We start from the raw sequence: 26,497 nt of genomic DNA on the forward strand, positions 1-26,497 counted from the left end.
AAAAACATTTAAGTTATAAAAATTATTATATTGCTCTATGTGGTCCATCCGTCTCTTTATAATCTGATTTGAAGTTCCGGCCTGACACCCAAGAAAACAAACGATTTCAACAGAGATCCAAGCAATTATGAAATGGTGTTTGCTTGCACACCAATGGATTAGAACTGCCGTATGAATAAAACAATAAAATAGTTTACACCAAACATTAGTGATCTGGAAAAGCATTTAAAAAATAAAAAAGAAAAACTATAGTATACTTGCTACAATAAATAGTTTATTTTTGAATACTGAAAAAAATGACGCCAACAAAAAAAGGTAAGCGTGGCTTGAAAAGGGTTGAATGTCAACGTAACTTTCTTATATTTAGGGTTTAAGAAGGAGGGAGTGGGAAATTATGAAAGGGTGGATGTTAAAAAAATAGTGTTTTGCTAAAAACACAAAGTGTGGATAACCGAAGGATGGAAATTAGGTTGAGATTATCTCTGTTTATTAAAATGTATCTTCAGATTTTTGTCACCTAATAGTAAGTAACCCTCAAATAAGTGACTTAATAGTTTTTTTGGTCTGTCTTTAAAGGATTACAAACATTCATTTATTGCAATTAGGTCTTATTAACTTCTATAGTTGTATGATCAAAAACTGGTTTATTTGTTTTCAACACATAGAGAAATGGTCAGAAAATGATTACTTTTACCTGATGCTGTGGGCAAAGATATTTTGTTTACAGTTTATACAGCAACAATAAAAGAAAATGTTAAAGTAACGTGTCTAAAATAACGTCCGAGCCTTAATGATCAAATCAAAATGCAGCTTCTGTTTTTTTTTTATTACAGATTGGTTCATACTTTGGTAGCGTCTTGCAGACCATCGACATTGACAAGGATGGCTACACTGACCTCCTTTTGGTTGGAGCCCCAATGTTTATGGGCCCAGAAAGAGACGAACAGGGACAAGTCTACGTCTATAAACTAAACCAGGTATGCAACAATCAAAAGATTGTTAACCAAAAATCACATTATGTAATAACATGTACGGGGTCATTTTGAATGTTGCTCTTTAATCAGAACGGTCTGTTTGAGCACGAGTTCACTTTGAAGCCCAAAAACCAGTCGTGCTGCCCCGAGGGCTCGAGCGATTGCAACGAGCCGTGCGGGGCTCGCTTTGGTACTGCCATCGCAGCAGTGTTGGACCTCAACCTCGATGGGTTCAACGATGTGGCCATCGGGGCTCCTCTGGAGAACAACCACATGGGAGCCGCCTACATCTATCATGGAGATAAGACATCATTGAAAGAGAAGTTTGTGCAGGTGAGAACTCCAAAATAGTCTGAGATTACTGAAATAGGTTATTTTTTTTTTAATCTGGCAATTAATTGTGGATCTACTGCATGTGGACCAAAAGATACATTCAGAGCAAAAAGATGTGTCATATGTAACAGATGTCATCCAAGGAAGTTTGTGTGTTAGGTATAAAGAAAAGGTTTCAATAAAGCTTAGACGTAATTTATTCTTCCACTTTCAAAGGAATTAAGACAAATTCTGACGAAACGAGACTAGAAATGAAGGCTCTCATTCATCCACGATGGCTTCATAGCAAAGAAATTTCAAGAAGGCTCATCTGGATTTAGTTATTTGGGTTGACGAGGCTTCGCTTCTCATCAAAGAGCCTTTCTCAGTTCGGATGAGAAACGAGCAAAACGAGTCGTTATATTTACCACCATAAAGGTGTCACGTTATTCAGACATATGGATTCAGGGCTTTGAAGTGAAGGAAATGTAAATATTTTAATCCCCTCATGGAAGAGCTCAGAAGGCATAAAAAAAACGTCATGGCAAAAAAGGCTGGAAATATTAAAATAATTAAACTAAAATAATGTGGAGCTGTATCTTTGTTGGTTTGTCGGTTGTATTTTTAAAACGCTAAAGGGCGCTTGGGCCGTTATGCTTCTTCCAAGTGAGCTTCTGTCACTACATGGAATAAAAAACGGAATTTGCAGTTTTTTTTGCAGAAGATTTTTGTCGTATGTTGAATATTTCTGGTTCTATTTGGTAAAATTAACTAAAGCTTCAGCCCTGTTGTCTCCAAAGTTATAGAAATAAGATTTATGTGAATGTGTCATGAAGAGCTGTGAAAATTGAGCTTTTTAAAAAAAATGCTTTTTTCAATAATTCATTTCTTTCACAAGCTGATTAAAGTCACATTTTGAAACCTTTTTAACATTTTAGTAAATGAAACAGACTATCACAGAGGCTTTGTCGTTTTTGTTTTTGTTGGTGAATGGAAAATATGAGAACAAACCTCCAATTTTTGTATAACAATTCTAAAATTTCTTGAAATAATTACCTTAATTGCTCTGCTGGTTAAGAGGCACCAGCCCACGTTTGAGCTCTACAAACTTTGTTTAAATTTAAATAACAGATTTTGATGAAATTTAAAATCTACGTTTTAAAAGATATCGTCTAGAGATGTCCAATAAAAACTAACTTTCTTTTTCGAGAAATATGCATCACCTGGTTCTTTAACTTGATCTTCATGATTTATTTTCTTTCTGTGCAAATACAATCTATTTTTTCATAATCTTATTAAAATAAAGCGTTAAATAAGAGTTAATAAAGAGTTTGTAATTCTCTTCAATAAGTTCATATCTGTTACAGAACTGCCCAAGTTAAAGGTGGTCTTTTAGAAGAGAACAAGCTTTTACTTTTACTCTCTAGAGTTCAAGAGCAGCATCTTAGGTTCTGGTGTTGGTTTTTTCTTTATGTAGAACCTATATTTTATTTAAAAATGAAGTCCAGCTATAGGTGATATGACCATGAGTCGTCTGAAGCAAAGGATAAGTTATATGACCTGTTAATAAAAGGAGAAAAAAATGTCTAAGTAGGATGTTTGGGTCATTTCAAATTATTGCTAGTTGTGTCAGATGATACTAACTACCTTATGGTTTGAAGCTGTGCATACATTTTACAAACATCAAAAACCCCTGTTGCCCACTTTGCTTTGTTCTCTGTGGTCTCCACAGCACATCCCTGCAGGCGGCAGCGGGACAAAATTCTTCGGCCAGTCCATACATGGAGTCATGGACCTAAACGGAGACGGGATCACAGATGTTACCATAGGAGGTCTCGGAGGAGCTTCACTGTTCTGGTGAGAAACAACCCATCCTTGCATGTAAACACTCACTCCTTATTCTACACATTCCACCTTCATCTTCAGCAGGGTTTTTTGTGCAGACTAATCCATCATCCATGTCAACTTTCCATTGTCTTATTTGGGTTTAGACAGCTGTGTTAAGTCCCACCGGGCTCAGAGGCTGGAGACTTCCTCGCTATCTCTGTGTTAAAACCTCCGCCTACACTTCCCTGTTGGACGCCATCATGCAGACTTTAGTTGCTTCCCAGGCTCGAAGCTCAACTAATCTGTGTGAAAACTCTGTTTCCCAAGTGGCTCAGAGTTTAAAAAGGATTTGGCAGCAGGCGACTCCTCTTTCTGTGCTGCTGCAGTGTAACTGTAAACTGGAAAAGGTTGAAGCCAAGTGTTATCCAGACAGTAAAGCACATCCGTGGTTCTAGTGACAGACGTTTTGTCTGATGACGCACTGCTCTAGTTAGTGCTCCTCAGTGTGACTAAATTGTAGTTGTTTTTTTAATAAATATCGGTATGTCTGTGTCCTTTCACCAGGTCCAGAGATGTTGCAGAGCTTCATGCAAACATGTCTTTCAACCCTGGTAAAATCAACCTGCAGCAGCCTCAGAACAAGTGCGAACACAGGGGCCGGGAGTCTGTGTGTGTGGTGACCACAGTCTGCTTTTACTACAGGGTCAAATCTGATAACCAGAACTTAGAGTCTAATGCAAGTGAGTTAATCAGGACCATATTTTATCCTGGCTTGTTCTTCTTTTTTGATGCCCCACAAACCTTTTTTTTAATAATACATATATATCCGTGTTTGTTGCATCCTGCAGATATCATTTATACCTTAATTCTGGATGCCCCACGGGCAATAGCCAGGGCTTCGTTCCTCAATGACAGCGAAAAAAGTAACCGCACGATCACCGAGACCTTCCTCATCAAAGACAGAGAAGCAAAATGCATGACCAAGACCTTCATCATGTCGGCAAGTACTCTACTCTCACCAGGCTGTGACCAGTTATGGTTTCCTTCTGAACACACGATGACCTCAGATCTATTCTGAAGATTCCTCAGAGAACGTATCTAGGTGAACTGGAGCCCTCAAACCTCACTGTTCTTCCGTGCAGGTTTTGTTCACAGCTTATGGAAGATGTTAATGGCGTTTGAGGGCTGTTAGTCAAAGGGAAGACAGGACAATGCAAAGCAGGAGGTTCTAACATGAAACAGAGCCGCCGTGATCAAAGCCTCCAGAGTTCAGAGCCGAGCTCCTTAGAGAGATAAATCATCTGGAGTTACATGTTTAGCATGTGCACAAAAAAGCAAAGGGAATCACATAGGGAAGTTGGTGCATTTTGTATCTGACAAAGTGACATTTGACATTCAAAACATGCTGCACCTAATAGAAGAGTTCGAAGTCACAAGGGGCTTTCTCTTTGCTCACCCTCTGCAGGAGTTCACGGGTATCTGGCCTTAAGCAGAGACAGAGGAGCTAATCAGCGGTAACAGCTGGTGGTGTGTTTGCTGCACATGAATGCAGTGTCTGTTCTACTGTGCCAGTATCAGCAGGATTATGCCATCTATTCCAATACGGAAGCTGAAAAATGTCGTAGAATCTGTTGCAGCCATAAAACCTTTGCCTGCAGCGTTACTGGATGGATTATGGTTAGTGGTGGACTGCGGTCCAGGTCAGCAGACACGGGTTGAGAAGGGAAGGGAAGGGGAGAAACTCAGGAGAGATGGCACACAAGTTTATGAACAACGGTATTTAGTTGATGAGGAGAAACCAAGTGAATCAAGGGAGTATGGAAAATTATAAAAAAACGCTTCTTTACATTTTTGATGCTTTAATGCTGCTTATGTTTTGATTCCCATCAGGGATAAGCTTCAGAAAGACCTCTGACTGTCTCTTTAACACAAAATCCTGTCTCATCCAGTCAAAAAGTTCACCTTGAAACAGTAGAGCTTCCAGTTCATGATTCACTGTATGTCTTGTCCTACAGCTTTAACTCAGGGCTAGTCACATACACCCGCACAGGTCAACCCCCTGCAGGTTTTTGGCCTGTCCAGGCCCGTGGAGGGCTGTATACAGGAGCAGTTGCATCTCACGGGGTGGGCCTTGCAGCTCCCTTTTGATTTGTATGGCCACCTTAAGGGAGGTCATAAAAATGGAACAGACCATTGTTGTGTGTGTGGTAAGCGGTGTTCACACTAGACCATTGCTACTCGATATTAGCACATGTCCTACACCTATTGTGGAAAAGGCTTTGAGCAAAGTGTTGAACCGGACCATTTAAAATTGATCATGTATATATATATATATATATATATAAATTACTCCTCCATGATCAATTTTAAATGGTTGGCACTTCAGTGAATTGAAAGGAGCGCCATCCAAACTTCACTACCAAATCCGTGTCCCTGATCGGTTAAAGTTTTACTGATATAACTGGCGCGTTCAATTGCTGCGCGGAAACGGACGTAAAAACTAGCGTAGCCACACATAAACATGAGAGTTTTCAACGCTGAAGCCCCTTTGCCATGTGTAGCTTTAGGCCTTAATTTGTGATTAAAACTTTAAAATTTAGCAGCAAAATTAACAACAAATAGAAGCATAAAAAGACAAAGTAAACGTATGACTCAACCAGAAAGTAAATTGATTTTTAACCATTTTAACCTTTAACCTTTAGATCAGGTAACTTTTTGATTCCCAGAGGATGAAACTTTCCCCTTTAATCATAACTCATAACACTGGATGTTATGCAGTTTCTTTGGTTGCAGTCTCCCCCGTAGTGAACAAACAATGGAAAAACTTGCCCCAATACCCCACACATTTTAGCCTTCATGATAGGAAAAAGGGATTTAAACAAAAAGAGATTCAGGTTGATTTTATAGGTCAGTGCTGTCACATAGCTTATTTTTTCTTCCTCTCCTCACTGTGTTTCTATGCCCCCCACTGTCCAAACCAGTAAATACGTCACCCCAGCATCTGCTCAAAGGAGCGACACATAAATTTGTGATGACATTCATGGTTCCCAGTGGATGATTCCTGCTGGCTGCTGATTATCTGCCCTTTGCTCTGCCATCAGGTTGATCTTTTTTTGTTTAGATGGTTGGAGGTGAGATGGTTCACCTCTATCGGTTGGTACATAAACTAAGTTGAAAGATTGTAGCAGCATCCTGTTAAACATAGAGACACTGTTTGCTCTCATAATACTCATAAACCTTTGCATAACAGATTTCAAAAGGAGTCTGAAACCTTCCTTGAAGATGTCTGTCTCCCATAGAAACCCCCAGAGGGATATTTAGCGGAGGTGGAAGGCTCTACTCCTCGAGGATCTTTTTTGACATCTTTGACCTTTCAACTGTTGATGACATAGATCACAGGTGTCAAACTCCAAGCCTCGAGGACCATTGTCCAAATGGTTTCCATGTAGGACACTGGCCTAACCTGTCATTTCAGTTCCTTTTTGGCTAAACACACCTGATCTAGGCAATCAGAAACATTTCTTAGAAAGAATTTCTTAAAAAACAAGCAGGATACCGGCCTCCAAAGAATGGAGTCTCACACCCCATAGGGGTTGCCGAACCCTGGTCCTCAAGAGCTACGGCCCTGTCTGTTTTCCAGCTCTTCCTGGACAGTTTGATGCTGACTAACTAAATCTGGTGTATTTAGTCAATCAAGATTTGGAATCCCTTGGGTCAGCAATAAAAAACAAGCTGGGAAGAGCTGGAAAACAGGCAGGGTTGTGGCTCTTGAGGACCAGGATGAATGGTGGAGTTTTTAAAAGATCACAGCCAGAACATTTATATTTGACATACATTTTACTACAGGAAAAAATTAGTAAGTATTTTATTATTTATGCTGTGATTTATGTTACAAATGACAACTGGGGTAAAAACCCACCTACGCTGTATAAATGAAATGTCGATAAAACATTGTCTTGAACACTTACAAATTAGAGTACCCTGAAACCTCATGAGTTTGAGATGATTTTGACTTAAAATATTTGTGCAACCAGTTGCTTTGTTGAGTTTTTTCAGCATTTTTACAGCAGTGGATACTGACTACCTTACTCCAGTTATTTTTATTTTTAAACATGCTTCAAACAGGAACTCAACGGTCTACCTTATGCTCTGAGCTTTTTCACTGCAATGGGAGAAGTCCTTCTGCACTAAATTTCCTTTATTAACCTTTCAAAAGCTTTCTGTTCAATAGAAAGAACCGTGTTGTGAAACTTTAGTTTTACTTGTTCTTTCCTCTTTCTTTTCATTCAGTCCCGGTTGGACTTCCGGGATCCTCTATTTGTGTCTTTGGAGTTTAAACTGAAAGAGGAAGACCAAGGTCCTGTTCTGGATGAAAATCTTCCCAGATTCATCAACAAAACAGTAAGATATTAAAATTACATGCAAACCTCTTTCAGAAAACAACTTTGAAATGATGGATTGGAAAATCTGAAGGTCATCTTGATCATCTTCCAAGAAGTGAGGTTTTTCCTTTCTCCCTGAATGCTGCTGCTGCAGTAAATCACCAGCTGCAACAGCTGACTGCCATCCTTCTGCTTCCCTAAAGTCCACATGAATGTTTCAGCACCAACAGCCAGAGCTATGTTCCCACACTCCTACAAGCATGTTCCTTCCAACAAGAGACTTTCAAGTGTTTCAGATATTTTCCAGAGTTTGTGATAAAAACGGAAGACAACTTCATTAAGCTGCTGTGAAAACCTACCTGTGAGGAAAACATTGAATTCAGTAACTAATCTAGTTTCTCACTCTGATTTTAAACCTTGTTATTGCTCCAACACAGGCTGTTTGTACACATCCTAGCATTAACATTAATGCAGCCTCGACCCTATTGGACGAGCCTGCGGTAATGAAGAAGAGGAGGCTTTACCTTTTGTTGTTGTGCTGGATGTGAGGATTTTGTGTCTATTAGTCATCCAATGGCCTGCAATTTACATTTAAAATGCAAGTTACTTCAATTATTATCAAAATTCATTTTTCTTTTTTTTTCTGTTTTGGTCTAGTCTAGGCATTTCCCTTAGCAAAAGTAGTACACTTGAAGTTTATTTTATGAAGTATACTTGAGTATAAATATAGCAAGTATACCATAGAAAATGTACGTTTAGTATAACAAGTAAAATAATTTTTCAGACTAAAGTAGAACATTTCTAGTTTGGATGTCGAGTATATAAAATGTACACTTCAGGTATACTCCGTCACTTTTAGTATAGACTAATAAGTATGTGTGTAGTACATTAAAAATATACTGCTTTTTGCTAAGTGTAGGCTCTAAATTGTATTCTAAGGATACTTTTTGTTTAGTCCTTTTTTGTTAGAATATTTGAACTTGTTCAAATGAAAACATTTGCACTAAAGAGAAAAGTCATTTGCTTTGAGAAGAAATGATAACTTAATGATAAATGATTGTTGTTCTGCTTGTATAGTGGTAAATCCATTTTAAAAACACTGAGTAGATAAAATTCAAACCCATTTTTAAAAAGCTGTTGTTAAAATGATTTCTAAGATTCTTCCCTCAGCCAGAACCGAAGATGTAGCTCTTAGTTATTTATTCCTATTTTCCCAAATATCAGACTCATTACAAACAAACGTTTCCTTTTTTTTCCTCATAGATTCCACTGATGGAGTGTGGAAATGAGGCTGAAAGGTGCATCACTGACCTTGTCCTCAAAGCTAAAGCCAGTGTGAAAAGGTGAGCAGACACCTGAGGTCAGGATCAGAATAACATTTTACCTACAGGAACTGAAAGGAGAACGAAGGTTTGCCTAAGCAACGTTCTTCTCAAAAATATAAAACTCTTTAAAAAAAAGATATAATTCAAATATGCTGATGCTTACAGTGCATATTTATAAGTTAGCTGTTGTTTAATAAAATATTTTACCTTGTTTTTGTTAATTCCATTTACATAATAGCTTCACACAAAGGGCAACACAGTGAATGTTTCCCAGCAAGATGAGGGCCCCTGGTGGCTAAATTTGACTGTGAATTACCATTTAATTATTTTTAAAATAAAATTATTCTCTCTATACTCACATTTACTTTTAATCATTTAGCATTTTGCTAAAGCCATCAAAACAGGAGCTTAATTTCCTTAAATTTGTTACTTTAAGGATTTTCAGGACAAGTTTATATAATAAATAGTTTTTGGAAAACAGCTTTTATTCTTCTGAACCTTTTCAGCTTTTTGTTGCTCTTTTGACTTTTATTTTGAAATTCAACATTGCAAATGTAGTTTTATTTTTTACCCCGTGACGTCTAATCACTAATCACTAAAAATCACGAATCACGAATAACTAAAAATATGCATTTGCTCCAAATTTACCTTAATTTAACATCTACGTTAAAGCAAAAACATAATTGATTTACTTTCAAGGGGTTAAAATGACACCTATAGGGGATGTAAACTTAGACCTACATGTATGGATTATTTGACTGGTAGATTTTTTTAGTTATAAAAGATATGTTGATTGCTGTAAATGTTGGTCCTGGGTCCACAAATCCTGTTAAAGCACCACTGATTTGAACCAATTTGGCAGATTGGTAGCCTTAGTATCCATTGGGTAACTTTTATTTTTCAAAATAAAAGTGTATTTCTAATGGCATTTGTTGATCATGAACAGTGCATTAGCATAACAGTGTGACCTGCAGTTATAGATTTACTCCGATGTAAGTCATTTGGAACAAGACTACACCCTCCTTGTGAGACGTGCACAACACAGCCACATCTGACAGCTTTATTGACTTCTCCCAGCATGGTGGTCAAAGGCCGTGCCAAGATGGATGTCCAGGTCACCGTCAAGAACAAAGGAGACAACGCGTACAACACCAAAGTCCTGGTCACTTTTACCCCGAACATCAACTACGTCAAAGTTGAGGTGAGCTGCCTGTGTTCCCTTTTTGCATCATACAACTATGCACACTGCAGAGCTGTGTGCTGATGAATGATTTGTTATTCTCAGCCGGAGATGACATGCAACCCAAACAGAAGTAGTTTGGAGTGTGCTGTTGGATACCCCTTCCTGGGCAGCAGAGTAGAGGTTGGTATGCACAACAAACCTTTGGGTTTATTAAACTTGATTTTACAGCCGGTGATGAATTTCATTGTGTTTTAATATTCACAGGAAACGTTTAAACTGATCTTTGAGACAAATCCTGAACATATTGCGAAGAATATTCAGATCAATGTGACAGTCACAAGGTGAGTTTGACTGGGAGTTGGAGGGCTTTTGTTCTACTTTTTTTTTTTTAAGTTTTATATTTTTCTATATATCCTGTTGCTTTTTTACATTTCTCACAGTGACAGTGAGGAGCGACCTGAAACCCTGATTGACAACAGCGTACACATCTCCATTCCTGTGAGATATGAAGCAGGAATCACATTTGAAGCGTGAGTTTTGGTGTACCCCCAGATTTCTGTTGTCAATAGCTTCATGGACTTTTTGGGCACTAAAAAATAAACATAATAATGAATCTTAATCCCTGTAAAAGTATTACTATTTTAAATAAAATGAATGTATATTTTTTCTTCTTTTAATTGATTTAATGTTTACTTTAATAGAAAAATGTTGTTTTTTGTGATTTGCGTCCCACAGGATTCCTTTGTATGAACACATAATAGTGAAATATGGTGAAGATTATCCTCCAAAAATCAACGACACCAAGATGCTAGGCGAGGAAATCAGCATCAGCTACACGGTAATATCTTACATAGTTTTGGATGTTGCATTGATGGAAAATGAATTCAAATGTTTTTTTGTGTGTGTGTCATTGCTCCTCAGGTGGAGAAAACAGATGGTACCATAAATCTGCCACTTGAGCTTTATGTGAAATATCCACAGAAGTCTCCTCTGAGCAACAATTTGTTGTATCTGACACACGTCAAGCCCAGTTCGAAGGTATCAACACACACACATGCTTAGAAGTGCTGGTTTGTTTCTATTCATTTGCTAAAACAAATCCTGATAACTACCATTTCTAACCTTACTTTGGCTTCAAATTCACACGATAGAAGTTTTGATTGAATCAGAAAAAAAAAAGAAAAAGTCTAAACACACCCTATTGTGCATGCTATAAGTATCTGATTCACCTTCTGTTTTTTGGCAGGTAAAATGTAAGGTAGGAGATCTAATCAACCCGCAAGAAATCAATCCAAAGCAAATCAAGCCAAACCCCAAAGAGGAAACCCTCAGCAACTTCCTCTTGGTGAGTTTTTTTTAACATCTCTGCTTCAATGATGCTGAGCTCTGCCTGCCTATGTGCCCTAATGCCCTATTCTCTCTGTAGCAATGTGAACAATCCAGCTGTGCATCATTCAGCTGCTCCATTGGTGACGTCAAGAGGAGCCAAGTCAACGTTACCTTCAGGGTGTGGAAACCTACGTTCATAAAGGTAAAGTTACATACACCAGTGCATTTCTAACAAATGAATATTAGCTTTTGATTGTCAAACTTCTATAGCTAGGTAATCCAAAAATTCTGATTGTGTACAAAACTTAACAGAGTGAGTTCTCCAGTCTCTACATGAAAGTAAATGCTACTCTAGAAGTGGAGTCCCAGCTGTTTGAACTGGGCAGAAACAGGGGTCCCAGAGAGGTAAGACAGGAGGTTTTTTGGTACAAAAAGCTTCTACTCACTATCTGTCAAAAAAACGTGTGTAAAAAGACATTCGGAGTCTAATTGTATGTGTGCTCTTCAGGTGACAATCCAGGTTTCTAAAGAGACGGTGGGAGGAATTCCTATTTGGATTATAATCGTCAGCATTCTGATAGGACTCTTGATTTTAGCGCTTGTCATCTTCATTCTCTGGAAGGTACTTTTTTTTCCTGACTTTGGGGATTTGGCATTATTGTTGAAGAGTAAAGAGATTTTTTTTAAAGAAAATAGTATTTTCTGCTAACTGGAGCTAAATTAATTGGTATTAGAAAGACATATATATCCAGATTTAATTTCAGATTAATTGTGCATATTTTAATTCAGGTTTGTTTTCATTCCTTTTGTGTGTGTGTGTGTGTGTGTGTGTGTGTTTTTTCTTCATTCTGCTCTCCTTCATTTTCTCTGCATAAGATATCTTGTATTCTTCTAATGCAAATAAATAAATAAATAAATAAATAAATAAATAAATAAATAAATAAATAAATAAATAAATAAATAAATAAATAAATAAATAAATAAAAATGAGAGAACGATCTAAATACAGCCTCCACTTACCAGGATGAGAGTAAAAAGTATCGGTCAATTATTCTGCAAGGTGTCCCACTGAAAAGATGACAGATTGTTCATCTTAGATGCATTCTAACTGTGAAAAACAGAATGTACAGAAAAAAAGACTCCAGGAAATTGCGTTTTCTAATTTTCTAAAATTGGTTCAAATGGAGCAAAAAACAAGTACCAAAGATGTTGTTCCTCACAGACCTGTTACTTCTTATTTAACATACAAAATACAAAGACGTATATTCTGATTCTTTATTGTGGTTTGGTCTTAGATTACTCTGGACATTAACAGCATAAAATTTAAGGCAATATAATTTCAGAAAGTAATGCTTTTTGAAATATAAGAAAAATGCAAATTGGTCCAAATCCCTGTGGAAGACACAATGAACAAGAACAGACCTAGATTTGTAAGAAAGCTAGGACCTAAACTTGTCAAAACTACTTAATGTAAAGCCCCACTCTTTTTTCCGATGAGGTTGGACATATATTAAGAAAATTAAACTCGAAATAGCACATCTGAGAATTTCTGTATTCAGGTTACATTTTGGCTAAAAACGGCACAATCATAATATATAAAAAACACTGGGAAACCTTTTAAAATCGATCAAAAGATTGTCAATGTAAGACTTAGAACTAGTTCAAACCACCCAAATGAATGTTCTATTTTACATCAAAAACATGACTTATATATTATACGTACAATTAAACCTTTTTTTCTGTTTTTTTTTCCCAGTTTGGCTTTTTCAAAAGAAAAACCCAGGATATGTCGGAGAAAGAGAAGGATGGAGGCAAGGACACATCCACCATTTAGGTTACAAGGGGAAGCGGCCCCAGCCAGCCAAAAAGATGTGGGAGATGCGATCCGACCCACAGACACCTCAGTGCTTTTACACATCAACTACCTGGAAAATGCGTTTGTACTATCACCACTTGTCTGGTTTGGTATGTTAGATAGCTTTTGCAAATACTTCAATTTTTTCCTTTATTTTGCCATTTTTAACAAAAGATTTAAAGTCTTTAGGGGGAAAGTATGCTTCACTTTTACTCCACAAGAGGGGTGGTCTAAACTCACTGCAGCTTCATCACCAAATAAGAGCAGTCTGTCTCATTCTTTTGGCTTTTATATTGAAACCAAGTTGTTTGAAACACTGTATGTTTAAGTATTTCATAACCTTTTTATTGTTGCTACTAGATGAACATTTTAACATGGCACATCTTTTGTTTGTTTTTTCATCGAAGAAACTAAATGCAATATTTCACATATTAACAAAGCTGCAGCATTGAGAGCAGCACCTTCACAATCCAAAGCCGTGGTTGTATTGTACATAGACGTGCTTGCAGATGTAAAGCTTCAAACTGTACAGAATTATGTTTGCAATTTATTTAAGTTCTTGTTTTTTATGGTCATGTATGAATTTGCTCAGGTGCAACAACTATAAGAAATGATATACATTTCGTTTGACACAAAATAGTTTTGGTTCTCGCCACAAGCAGATATGTAAATAGTGTTATATTTTGAATAAAAAAATAAGAGGAAAGTTTAATGATTCTATACAGAAATATAAGCAGAGATGATTGTAGCCACTATTTTGGTTTTGCTCCATTCAAAAAAAATTTCCTTGAATTGCTTTGAACAATGAGCTTTCGATTTGAAATTGAGGTGTCTGTTTTTCTGATTTCTCAGCAGGAAGAATAAATGTTTTCTATATTTTGAATCTCTTGGCTGTCACCATCCACTGTTACTATAAAGCACATGTTATAAATTGTATATACAGGTTTTTTTTAGCATTGTGTGGCCACACTGCATTCATGCACGATAGATAGGAAGTGAAAGGGCAGGAAGTGAGCTGTGTGCCTTTGACACTGCTGTGAAGCCTTCGTTAAAATGCACTGGTTTGTCAATTTGTACGTGTCCTTGTCAGCACAGAAATGAACAGAAAACCTAAGAAATAAAGACAATTTGCAGAAAATGTATGGACTTTTGTATTTTACAGTTCACACGAATTTGATTGATCATTTGCTGACTGCAAATTTCTTATTCGTTTTTTTTACATCTTCTGCAGCAGATGTTGTTTTTCTATGCCCAACATTTGTTTTTCTGCTTCAATCTATTTTTGACTGAATGGAAACCTTTTTTAATATATTTCTCAGCCTTCGTACTGAACAAATTATGGACAAAAAGGAAGGTAACCAATAAAAATGGACCATTAGTTCTTCTCTTTACTAAATGAAAAGCAGAAAATTTTTCGACATGTTTGGATTTAACAACAGCTGTCTTTGAATAATTTTTTTTTTATTTAACTTTTATTTACCTAAGAAATTTCTTATGAGATTAAGAATCTATTTTTCAAGGAAATCCTGGCTGGGAGGAAACACTGAATTACATTTACAATACAAATTTAAACATTTAAAACATAAAATAAATAAAAATGACAGCTTATGTAAAACAGGTACAGTTAAAAGTGACTTTCTCCTTCATTCTCAGCCTGGAAAAAAGGTTTTTATATGAAGCTCTACATTAAAAACTCTAACAGTTGTAATGCTGATCTTTCATTTATGGTAACAACAATGTATGCCTAATCCATTATTAATTATATGGGAGAGCAGCTTCACCTAAGATGCAATAAAAATGTAATTATTTAAATCAAATTAAACTATCGAATGTGCTTTTTGTTATTTTTGAGAGAAAGTCTTTTCATTTTCATTCATTTCATTTTCATAAAGTGGAAAAAAATATATAGCTAGAGAACACACTTTAAAGTTTTTTTGTTTTTATTAAAAAATGTGTTAGTGTCATGTTTTGTTGCACTCTGAAATGAAAGGATTGTACAGAATAACAACGGGAATCACAAAAAATAAGTCTGAATTTAAGTCTAAGATCAAAATATTGGTTAAATTCAGCCTTTTACAGATGTGAACATGTTACAAGAATGGGATTCAAGTCTGAAGACAGTGCTGTGGCTCACTGGGATACTATTAATAATAATAATAATAATAATAATAGTAAATTAAAAATTGTTCGTCAAACCCAAAGTTGCTGTGAAAAAATAGGAACACCTACAAAAATACAAACAAACAAAAAAACACCCTAGATAGACTGGATAGGTTTGGACATGTGTAAGTTTATCCTTTAAGGCTTGATTAACCTCTGTTAGGCACAAAATACTTTTAAAGGTTAATCAATTTTTGATTCCCTGGAAACTGCCTTTTTGTGTAATCTTTAACCCCTTGACCCCATTGATGGAAATGTGCATCAAACCCTTGAGCTAAAAAGTTAACTTAATTTAACCGCTACTTAAAAGCAAAAACACAAGTGATTTTTTTTGTTGTTGTTATAATTGGATATAAACTCAGAGGTTAAGGGGTTACACAAGCTTAAAGGAAAGGAAAGGTGTACAAAGTTGTGGTAAGACCAGCCATGTTGTTCGGCCTAGAGACAGTTGCACTGAGGAAAAAAACAGGAAACAGAGCTGGAGGAAGCAGAGATGAAGATGCTGAGGGTCTCTTTGGGAGTGACCAGGATGGATAGGATAAGGAATGGGGACAGAGGGACAGCACATGTTAAAGGTTTTGGAGATAAAGTCAGAGAGGCCAGAATAGGAATATATTGGTAGAAGAATGTTGAGTCTAGAGCTGCCAGGAAGGACGTCTAGAGGAAGACCAAAGAGGAGGTTTATGGATGCAGTAAACAAAGACATGAAGGTAGCTGGTGTCACAGTAGAGGATGCAGAAGACATTTAGATGGAAGCTGATTTGCTAAAGGGAAAAGCCGGAAAGGAAAAAAAAATAATATTTACACACATTTTTTGTTGATGGGTGTTACGCTGTTTAGTATTGGTAGATACCAGCAAACCAGCAAAACAACATGCCTGTTATGGTACAAATGAAAAAGATATTATATATTTTTAAAATAATTTAAAAAAATTTTTAAAAATACATATTTCTGTACTTAGGCCAAACTGGCCTGATATATATTTCTTTTTGGGATCTTAAGTAAGTGAGGGGGAAATCAAACATTAAAAATCCATTTGTGAATTTCTATTATTATTATTATTATTATTATTATTATTATTATTATTATTATTATTATTATTATTATTATTATTATTATTATTATTATTAATGTAATTGGTGGTGCGTTTTGGTAACAGATGTTTCATATTGCATGGCGCCCTCTAGTGGCCACCGCTGGCACCCGTTCATAAGTGTCACTTAGGGAGGGGAGGCAGAACAAAACTGTAAGCTGCTGGGGATCCATCTTGCCCGAAAAAGAAACGAGGGTGAATGATTTTTGGGTCTTAAAGTCTTCAAAACTGTGTGGTCCCCCGTCGTGTGAGCTGGGGAGCTCGAGTAAGGGCTGTGCCGCTGTTTATAGGATGTCCCGACATGAGGGTGAGTTGATCTGCGGATCCACAGAGCCTGGCATGGTGTCCACTTTACCTGATCAGCTAGCTCCTCGGATAGCTTCGCTAACTGCTTTTTTTCAAGTCAAGAGGGGGTTCTGTGGTCTTCATTCGGACGTTTCCCTTACTGTCATCAATATTCGTTTGCGTGTATAGTCAAAGTTGAGTAATTTAAAGTAAGTAGGTGCCGTTTTACTCTACATGTTCGCAATAGTACGACAGTAGAGTGGAGTTTAGCAGTTAGCCGTTGCTAGGTGCTGCGTTACCTTACGTTAGCCGGGGCTAGCAAGTAAGCTAATGTATGCTAACATGAGGAGTCATTGGTGTAGTTCTGAGTTAGCGACGACGACTTATTACGGGGTTTATTCTACATGTTTACAAACCAACGAAACCTTTACAATCTGTATATTTCATGCCGGCTGTATGGTAGCTTTAGAGCCTCTAGTAATTCAATTATCACCACACTGACCCGTCTAGTCGCATGCTGTTGTTAGCCAATGGCCTGTCATTAACTTGAAGTCAGAAAGTTGAGGCCTTTGATCATAAATCAGTGACTAAGTTAGTTTGCTTCCATGTTAGCAGCTAGTTAATGGTAATTTATGGCGTGCTTTACTATAGGTTTCTCATGTTGGGTCACATAAGAAGTTTTAAAAAAAAAGTAGTTTGGCTACAGTGGGGTCAGCAGGCAGAATTTTAATTTTCTTCCTTACTTTACAGACAACATAAGCCTGCAGCTGTCTTTATATAATCCTAACGATCTGTACTTTTAGCCATTATTAATGAACTATCTGACCAAATAAATCAATAATCAAGACTAGACTATTCTTTTTGGTTGTTTGTTTGGCACTTAAACAAATAACCAAATAGAATATAAACAAGGTTTTTTGTTTTATAGCTGAAGCTATTGCTTCAAGGAGTTTTTATTAACACTCTTACAACAATGTGCTTGTCTGAGAAGGAACTTTCAAATTAAAAGCCTAATTTTGTGTATATTTTGTAGTTAAAGTCCTACTCTGGTCATCTTTTGATCTGTTTTTTTAAAATCATTCCCAGGGCTCTTTTAATTAGGATTATGCCGTTTATAACCAAAATCTAAAAACGTGTGTCAATTTCTAGGACAGATTCTGCAGAGCAGTAAGAGTTCATCAGAAATTTGCCTGTAATTTGTGGACAGGGCTGGCGTGAAGTAATCCTGCCATGACTTCCTGTCATCCTTTTGTTTACATGCTCTCCCACTAGCTAACAGCACCTCACACCTCAACCTAACATAATTGGTGCAGCAAAAATGATGAGCAATAATGAAACTATCCAGCCATACAGCTTTGAGCCAAATGCCATCTTGGAAAAGGAAAATACAGATGTTCATGGATCTATTTGTCTTCAAGTGAATGCATCAGAATGGAACAGAGCAGTGAGCTTGTGGCCCCTATGACTGTAGCACCTAATTCACAGCTACAAGCTTTTTCAAATGGCATTTTTTTGTTTGATCATGATTCACAATGATAATACTACAAACGTATTTTTACACTTATTTTCTTTGTACCCGTACATGTTGTCCAACATGAGAAAAATTCCTCACGACTATGCTAACAAGACATTTTTCATCGGAGTGGATCTATAAGGTAGCATGGCACATGCTTTATTCTAAAAGAAAAATAAAAGCTGATGCGATAAACCCATTCTCAGATATAGTGGCTGTTGAAGCGCTTGTCATCTGGAATGCCAGGCTTCTCATGTTTCACTGCTGGCACTCGCAGGCTGGTGAAACTCCCAAACACATGCTTGTGTACGCAAGCGACGCTGGCCTTCCGAAAAAATAGAGCTTTCTTCGTCTCAGAATCACGGTTGTAAGGAATTTGTAGCTCAATTGTTAGCGACTTGAGCTCAGTTTCATTTACCTTTCTGCTGTTTCTTTTTTTTTTCCACAGGTGTGAGCTGTGATGCATGTTTGAAGGGCAACTTCAGAGGACGACGGTTTAAGTGCTTAATTTGCTACGACTACGATCTGTGCGCATCGTGCTACGAGAGCGGCGCCACAACAACACGGCACACCACAGAACACCCCATGCAGTGTATATTAACTAGAGTAGACTATGGTAAGGACCTTCCGTAGTGCATTCTCATGACCGGACAGCAATAACCCTGTGACTGATTATGTGGCGTGTTAAACATAAATGGTTTCCTGACTCCTTCTTGCAGACTTGTATTATGGAGGAGACACTTTCTCGGTAGAGCAACCCCAGTCGTTCACATGTCCTTACTGTGGCAAAATGGGTTTCACAGAGACATCCCTACAGGAGCATGTCACCTCTGAGCATGCAGAGACCTCCACAGAGGTGGTGAGTACACTTTCTAACTTTTTGAGGCCTTTCTGGGATTGCCCCTTTCATGCAGGTTCTCACGCTGGTTCTAATTGACAGTTCAGACACAGGTGGTGTATATTACCTGTTGTTCACTTCTTAACAAGGCAATCCAACAATGTAGTCTAGAGGGCTATCATTGTTGAGTTTCGCTGCTAAAGAAAACAGAGATATGCATCTACTGGTTTCTATTGTGGCTTGGTTGCGGATAAAAGCCTGATAGAACTCATTACCTCAGAGTCCTAATGTTGAATTATGACTCTACCCTCCAAATTTCACAGCAGAAATTCAGCTTTTCTGCACAATCACTTGATGAGCGGTGAAATCCACGTTTACTCCAGCGTATGTGAAAACGGAGATGCAGCGCAGAGTGTCAGACATGGAAATAAAGCATCTTAGGCACATTCAAGTGCTCTCCTTCAACCCAGTGACAAATAAAATTGGTGTGTTTTTTGGATTTCTGTAGCAGCGATTCAAAAACCTTTTAGGCACTAGAAACCGTTTCATACGAAATGGTTTGGCACCGGCTCCAGATAAAATCCAAACAGTCCCCATCCCTACTCATACTAAATGTTTTCCTGCTCTAACCTGACAATATCAGCACTAAATAACGTGATGTACTAAAACTTCTCCTTATAATCTAAATTCTAAATGAATTGTTGAATTCTCATTTTAATCATCAAAGTGAAGATTAAGTTTTTTAGGTGAAGTTTGGTTTCTACTTCTCTGGATAATTTAGATGCCCAGTATATTAGTTAGTTGTGAAGATCCTAGTTAAAAATGTTGCCCCACAACTCCATACTAGCTAAGCTGAAGATGCAAACTGTAAACTAATTGATGCAAAATGTAGAGTCTTAGGGTGTATTCAGACTGGACACATTTGGTCCGCTTAAAGTGAACCAAAGTTTGTTTCTCCTGATAATCCGGAACAAATTTTCAGCCTGAATACACCAGAGTCTCAGATCCCTCTGTCGAGGTGGTCTCAGTTCATCTCCGATTGGACTGAGCTTCGGTTTGATCCGAGATTCCTCAGTCCGATTTGTCCTCGGAGTGGAACAACTAGACCAACGTCACGTGATCTAAACACAGTCAGAATGAAGAAACGGATGAGCCCTGGACAAATGTAAAGCAGCGATTGTTGTGTTATCAAATATTACGTTTATTTTAACACAAGTAAAAATGCTTCTTACATGCTCGTGTGTGTTTTGTTACACGGTACACGCTGCTGTGACGCCATCCTAAAAGCTACTTTGTAGTTCCGTAACAGATTTCTCTTTAAAACAATGCCATGACACCACAGTAACTCATTGAAATGTGGTCGGATGAATGCAGGCTAAACGCGTACCAGCACACCTTCTTAGCTGTCGTCTTGCCAGTAACCGCCCTGCAGCATGCCTCCGCTGGACCAAAAAAGTGTTGAGCCTGACGTTGATACAGGTGTTTAAAATCGGTCTGCAGCATATAACGTTGGAATGAACCCGACAAGGACTGCAAAGTACACGACTTCCATCATTCCTGTCTCCAGTTGCTTAGCTCCGCCCTCATGATTCCCGACCAATGAGTGAAGACATTTTTATTCACAAGGTTTTGTTTACTAGCTTTGGTTCGAATCAGGAAAATCCCCTTGACGGCTGGAAACAGACCAAGCAAAGTTCAGAGCTCTGGAATACACACTTAGTTGTCCTGCTGGTGTTTTTCTACATTTGTTTTCCTTTTTTGTTAAAGTTAAGGAATCTCAAGATCTGAGTTTAAATCTAAATCTGATATGAAATAGATCTAGAAAACCAAACTAAATATAGGGACTTGATGAATTAATAAAGATTCCTGTTGGAAGATCAGTTATGACACAGCGTGAACAGTTTTTGTTTTGGTGATGCTGACTTTGTTATTAGGACAGTGTGGTGGATGGGCCCACAGTGCCAATCCAAGGAAGTGTGGATTTCTGTAGTTTGCAAAAGATTTTTTCACCGGCTCATGTTTAAAGTGAATTGTCTGCAGAGCATGCTGGGAAACTGCCTGAACAACTGTACTTTCTGCATCAAAGGTGTTCAACATTAAACAGTGTTTTTAGTGCATGCTACTGAACTTAAGCAAACATTTGTGAGAAGAAAAAAGGAAAATACCCTATGAGCAAGGCACCTTGAAAGTTAATAGTGTTTGATTCCTCTGTATCCAGTCCTGAGAGAAACTGGGTTATGTTGGCCTGTCTTTTAAGTAAAAACGTGCAGTTTTTGTTGTTTGTAATATGTTAAAACTTTAAAAAGTCAAATGCAGTAGGATTTAGTTGTTGGTAATTTTATGAAATAAAATGTTAACCTTGTGATTGTAGTTTACAGTAGTTTATTGTGATGTACACTCACACTATTGGTGTTGTCTTTTCATATACAACTAAAAAAATTTTTTAAATGATTGACAAATTAGGAGTAGAAAAAGGACTTTTCCAGATGAAGATTTTCTTTTGGTATTACTTTTTTGAGCAGATTTCACAGATCCGTGTTTTTCTGCTTTTATTTTTTGGTTTTCGTCATGATCTTAAAACTGAGACCACCATCTATAAAGGGTTCCTCTTTTTTTCTTTGCGCCTGCATTAGTTTTATACACACAAAGTAGCTCTTCCTCCTTGTGACTTTTTGATGCAAACGTTGTTCTCTCCCTGTCCTTTAATAAAGAATGTGTCGTGTTTAGTGATGGAAAAAAGATTCTTTTTAAATGTATGTTAATGTTGTTTTAAGAACATTGAAGGTTTTTCACAAAGTTCCCACAAATGTTCTTTTTTTTTCAGATCTGTCCAATATGTGCTGCTCTGCCAGGAGGAGACCCCAACCATGTCACAGATGACTTCACGGCTCACCTTACCCTCGAACACAGAGCGCCAAGAGATTTAATATCCTTTGATCCACCGCAGTTTCATAATTACTAATCTTCATTTTTCAGTTGTAACCTTAACGATGCGCTCACGATGAATCCAGCAGCGTGCGGCATGTACGCAGGATGTTCCACCCCGGAAGAGGTCTGGGAGGCCCCAGAGCACGGCGGACCAATATGCACTTTACTAGCGGCTCCACAGGAGGACTTTCATCCTCCTCATCACAGAGCTCCACATACACCCCCAGTAACAGGGAAGCAATGGACCCCATCGCAGGTGAGGCATCCAGCCCTGCGTTCAGTGAGTAAAAGAGGATGTTGATGCACCAAAGAGTGAAAGACAGCCAGCAGCCACAGTGAAAACTGTTTTAGCTTCCAAAAATGCAGTCACAGGGAGGGAGAACAATTAAGTGTGCAACTTTTACAATGTAAACTTTTTTCATTAAAAAAGCAAAATGGCATTCTGTGATTTTCGAGCAATTATTTACCAGAATTCTGTTCAGTGTTGCTTAAAGATTTTTCCTTAGACTATCTACAACTGGGAGAAGATGCATCATGGGTTTTTGTTTATTCTAATAAAAAGACACATGTTTGCATCAAAAGTTAGGATGGTGTTAAAATGTTCAACTTGTAAACAAAAAGGAAAGTATTGTAATATATTCAGAAGTATTGACGACGAGAACAATTTTACCTAACTTGGTTTTTAACTACTGTATTATTTGGTGCAGAAGATTTTAAGGCACGATATCAATAAATGATCAATCGAATTTGAAAAGAAGAATCAGAGATTTCTTTTTCTGGCCATTTCACCCAGCTCTAATTCATATTGATAATTCAAAGTGATTTAATGCTTTTTTTATGTTTCAAAGGTTTGTAAGCGTCATATAATCCCATAATACCATAATGTTCTCTTGCAGAGTTGTTGTCTCAGCTGTCAGGTGTGCGACGTGCAGCCGGCGGTCAAATAAACTCCTCGGGCCCTTCGGCCTCCCAGCTTCAGCAGCTTCAGATGCAGCTGCAGCTGGAACGGCAGCAGGCGCAGGCGGCACGGCAGCAGGTGGAGAGTGGCAGGCACGCAGCCCGGCGCGGCAACAATCCAAGCAACAGTGGCACCGCCATCCCTCCACCCAGCACGGCAACCGTCACCACAACCAATGTGGGGGAAATGAATCCCCCATCCTCCTCCCACAGCTCCCAGTTCCTATTATCACGGTAAGTCAAGCCATTTAAGTGCTAAAGATGAATGAAAGAAAAGGTTTCTTTCTCATGAGGAATTTTAGAGACCCACTCAAATGAGAGTCATGGTTTGAGTGTCGGTATCATGTTCTTGTAGCCTTTTTACTATGACGGAGGGCTTTTATAGAGAAAATTGGGATTTAAATTACATTTCTGAATATTTCTTTATTCAAATTGGTGAATTAGGAGCAGAAGAAAAAATGTCGTGTGAAAAAGAGCTTATTTGTTACGAAGAAAATACTCTGAGCAGGTCACAGGCTCTCTGCTCTGCTCCATTCTGATGCATCCACATGCAGACAAATAGATTCATGTACATCTTTGTTTTCCTGATCTGAGCTGGCATCTGGATCAAAACTGTACGGCTAGATAGTCCATTGTTGCACCACTAATGTTACGTTGAGGTTGTGAGGGGCTGTAGCGCCTGTAGTGGGGCTGTAGTGGGGCTGTGGAGGGACTGTAGTGGGGTTGTCGGGGCTGTTAGAGGGGCTGTAGTGGGGCTGTAGCGGCTGTAAGAGGGGCTGTAGAGGGGTTGTACGCACTGTAGCAGCTGTAGAGGGGTTGTAGTTGGGTTGTAAGGGCTATGGCGGCTGTAGAGGGGTTGTAGGTGCTGTAGCAGCTGTAAGAGAGGCTGTAGAGGGGTTGTACGGACTGTAGAGGGGTTGTAAGGGCTTTGGCGGCTGTAGCGGGGTTGTAGTTGGGTTTTAAGGGCTTTGGCGGCTGTAGAGGGGCTGTAGTGGGGTTGTAGGGGCTATAGCTGCTGTTAGAGGGGCTGTAGTGGAGTTGTAGGGGCTGTAGCAGCTGTAAGAGGGACTGTAGAGGGGCTGTACGGGCTGTAGCAGCTGTAGAGGGGTTGTAGTTGGGTTTTAAGGGCTGTGGCGGCTGTAGAGGGGCTGTAGTGGGGTTGTAGGGGCTATAGCTGCTGTTAGAGGGGCTGTAGAGGGGTTGTACGGCTGTAGATGTAGATATGTAAAAGCAATTTCGGAAAGCAATTAAAAGTTGATTTTGTTTATTTTTTGTAAGTTTAAAATGGCCTAGGCCTTCATGTAATGAAGTTTTAACTGATGTGGCCCATCCTTCAGATTGAACGAACCGAAGATGTCTGAAGCAGAGCGGCAGCTTCTAGAAGGAGAGCGGGCCGACCACAGCCTGTTTGTCCAGGAGCTGCTTTTGTCCACCCTGATGCGAGAAGAAAGCTCCTCCTCGGACGAAGAGGAGCGCCGAGACTTCGCCGACTTCGGAGCCATGGGCTGCGTGGATATCATGCCTTTAGATGTGGCGCTGGAGAACCTGCAGCTCCGGGAGAGCAGCTCTTCGGGGAAGGAGCCTCCGCCGCCTCCTCTTTGATGTCCGAGCATCGAGCAGACTGTGTCCTCTGTGCTGCAACTGCCAGTGACAGACAGCAGCAGCAGCAGCAGTGAACCTCCCTGGCCTTGTCCTCCTTTCTCCTTGCTTTCTTTCAGAGTTTTTGGGTGATTGTAATTTCAGGCCTGTCACCACATTTGTTACATTGTAAGCAAAAAAAAAAGAAAAAATCAAATCAAATGTGAGCAAGTACGATAAAAATGTGAGAGTGAATGAGCAAACGAGACAACAGAAATATATAAATATATATATATATATATATAAATCTATATGAAGCTGATAATCAATTCACCTACCGTTCCTTGATCAGGTAAATGTTACAGGCAGCTGTGGCAGACATTCGCTTCCCGTGGCATCCAAACGGCTCTCCATATAAATACTCATACACATTTAAAGGTTAAGAGGGCGCGGGCCCCTCTGATGAAGCTGCTGTGTTCATGATTAAGAAATAAAAATTGCTTGGTTGGGTTACCATAACTACTGCATGCAGTTATTTGCAGCGTGCATGACCTTTGATGACCCCCGTCATTAAATCTATATCTAACCCCCCCCCCCCCCCCCCATTTTTTTTTTCTTTTTTTTTAAACGTTTTTTCTGTTTAATCTACTTCCAGATCTAGTTTGTCTTATTTTGAAAACAGTTTGATTTTGTGTTCTGGACTTGCAGTGCTCCACAGCGCCCCCCTTACAGATGATTGCAGAACTGCGGCTTCAAAAAAAAAAAAAACCCAAAGAAAATAATATAGTTTGCTCTCTAGATGTCTTAGGTCTAAGTTGTTTAAACACGGTTTACGTTTTAATTTATAGCTGACTCGGTGTGGTGCATCTGTGCACTTGTGTCGGATCACATGCTTTTTCATGGCTTGTTTGAATCAATTTGCTGGACATAAAAAAAGCTTGAGACTTTCCTCGCTGCAGTTTTGACATTATTTTTCTTTTCTCTGCTAAAGCTAGCACTTTCTATTTATTTGTTTGTGTTTATTTTCCAAATTCAACACCTTCATGCCTTCACCTTTACCTTCTGTACAAAAAGATGTATATTTGTTCATTAACTTTCATTATGATAATATATGGGCAGACTTTTTTTTAATGTAAACTTAGAATATAATAAATATCAACTGCACACAACTTCTAAGTGAATTTAAGAGATGCTCACACCTTTCTAACAGTTTATCATTTTTATGATAAAAAATGTAACAGTGGCATAAATGAATTTGGCAATATGGACTTTTTAGTCAGTTGAAGTAGTTTGCTCTCCCCTGATTAAGACCTGGGCTAAATAAGGATATTTAAAATATTTCACAACTGTAACCAACTGCCAAAAGAAACTAAGTTTGTCTGGGATACAAATGAAAACTGAGTCAGCAACCATTAAAATCTGGATGGATCTATGGAGAGCTGTTTATGCTATAGTTGTATGTAAACCAGCTGATAATGTGTCACCCATAGGGATCTATAGGGAAGTCCTCACACTGCAGTAATTGGGTGATTAGGGTAGAAAAAAAGTCAAAAAACATACTTCTAATGTTGCAAAATATTATGATATAAATTCTAAACACTGATTCAATAAAAAAAAAAATTCAATTATGAATGGAAAATGATTCAATAAACAGTTTTTGACACTGTCCTGTATTTAGGTTCATTTTTAGTCTAGAGTTTAACTTTTTAACGCAGGAGCAAATGAAAAATGTCTCCTGAAACCATTGACTGTAAAAAGAAACTGGACCGAGGGACCCCCTCCCCCCTAGCGTTCCAAACAGGAAGTACCAGCTGACTCCAAGAAGCCAAAATCCCACAGATTTCTATTGAGAAATAAACAGCTATTTCCCAGTCAATCTGTTTATCAGAATGACCTTTCTTGCTCGGATACCTTTATCTTATTATCTAAACCCGATTTGTTCCTTTTGGGGGCTGTAG

General features: G+C 38.3%; 2 protein-coding genes across 3 annotated transcripts in view; both read left to right on the plus strand.

Annotated features, from left to right (window-relative positions):
* itga1 (integrin subunit alpha 1) overlaps positions 1-14,325 on the plus strand; it is a 61,021-nt gene extending 46,696 nt beyond the window's left edge. For both annotated transcript variants that reach the window (XM_023960678.1, XM_023960679.1), the window contains 18 exons: positions 834-977; positions 1,065-1,307; positions 3,019-3,143; positions 3,678-3,853; positions 3,962-4,113; positions 7,404-7,514; positions 8,759-8,838; positions 9,898-10,021; positions 10,106-10,183; positions 10,268-10,344; positions 10,444-10,533; positions 10,739-10,841; positions 10,925-11,041; positions 11,250-11,348; positions 11,430-11,534; positions 11,645-11,737; positions 11,841-11,954; positions 13,089-14,325. In XM_023960678.1, coding sequence (XP_023816446.1) covers positions 834-977; positions 1,065-1,307; positions 3,019-3,143; positions 3,678-3,853; positions 3,962-4,113; positions 7,404-7,514; positions 8,759-8,838; positions 9,898-10,021; positions 10,106-10,183; positions 10,268-10,344; positions 10,444-10,533; positions 10,739-10,841; positions 10,925-11,041; positions 11,250-11,348; positions 11,430-11,534; positions 11,645-11,737; positions 11,841-11,954; positions 13,089-13,166 — 2,109 coding nt within the window. In that variant the 3' untranslated portion in view covers positions 13,167-14,325. The remainder of the gene's footprint in view (positions 1-833; positions 978-1,064; positions 1,308-3,018; positions 3,144-3,677; positions 3,854-3,961; positions 4,114-7,403; positions 7,515-8,758; positions 8,839-9,897; positions 10,022-10,105; positions 10,184-10,267; positions 10,345-10,443; positions 10,534-10,738; positions 10,842-10,924; positions 11,042-11,249; positions 11,349-11,429; positions 11,535-11,644; positions 11,738-11,840; positions 11,955-13,088) is intronic.
* Positions 14,326-16,532: 2,207 nt separating this feature from the next.
* kcmf1 (potassium channel modulatory factor 1) lies at positions 16,533-26,205 on the plus strand. Its single transcript, XM_023960603.1, has 7 exons — positions 16,533-16,747; positions 18,687-18,854; positions 18,958-19,097; positions 21,901-22,002; positions 22,077-22,260; positions 22,901-23,195; positions 24,299-26,205. The coding sequence occupies exons 1-7, from the start codon at positions 16,732-16,734 to the stop codon at positions 24,561-24,563; spliced, it is 1,170 nt and encodes a 389-aa protein (XP_023816371.1). The 5' UTR covers positions 16,533-16,731; the 3' UTR covers positions 24,564-26,205.
* Positions 26,206-26,497: the final 292 nt, after the last annotated feature.

Source organism: Oryzias latipes, chromosome 12 (genome assembly GCF_002234675.1).
Source record: "Oryzias latipes chromosome 12, ASM223467v1".
In the NCBI taxonomy this organism is placed as follows: domain Eukaryota; kingdom Metazoa; phylum Chordata; class Actinopteri; order Beloniformes; family Adrianichthyidae; genus Oryzias; species Oryzias latipes.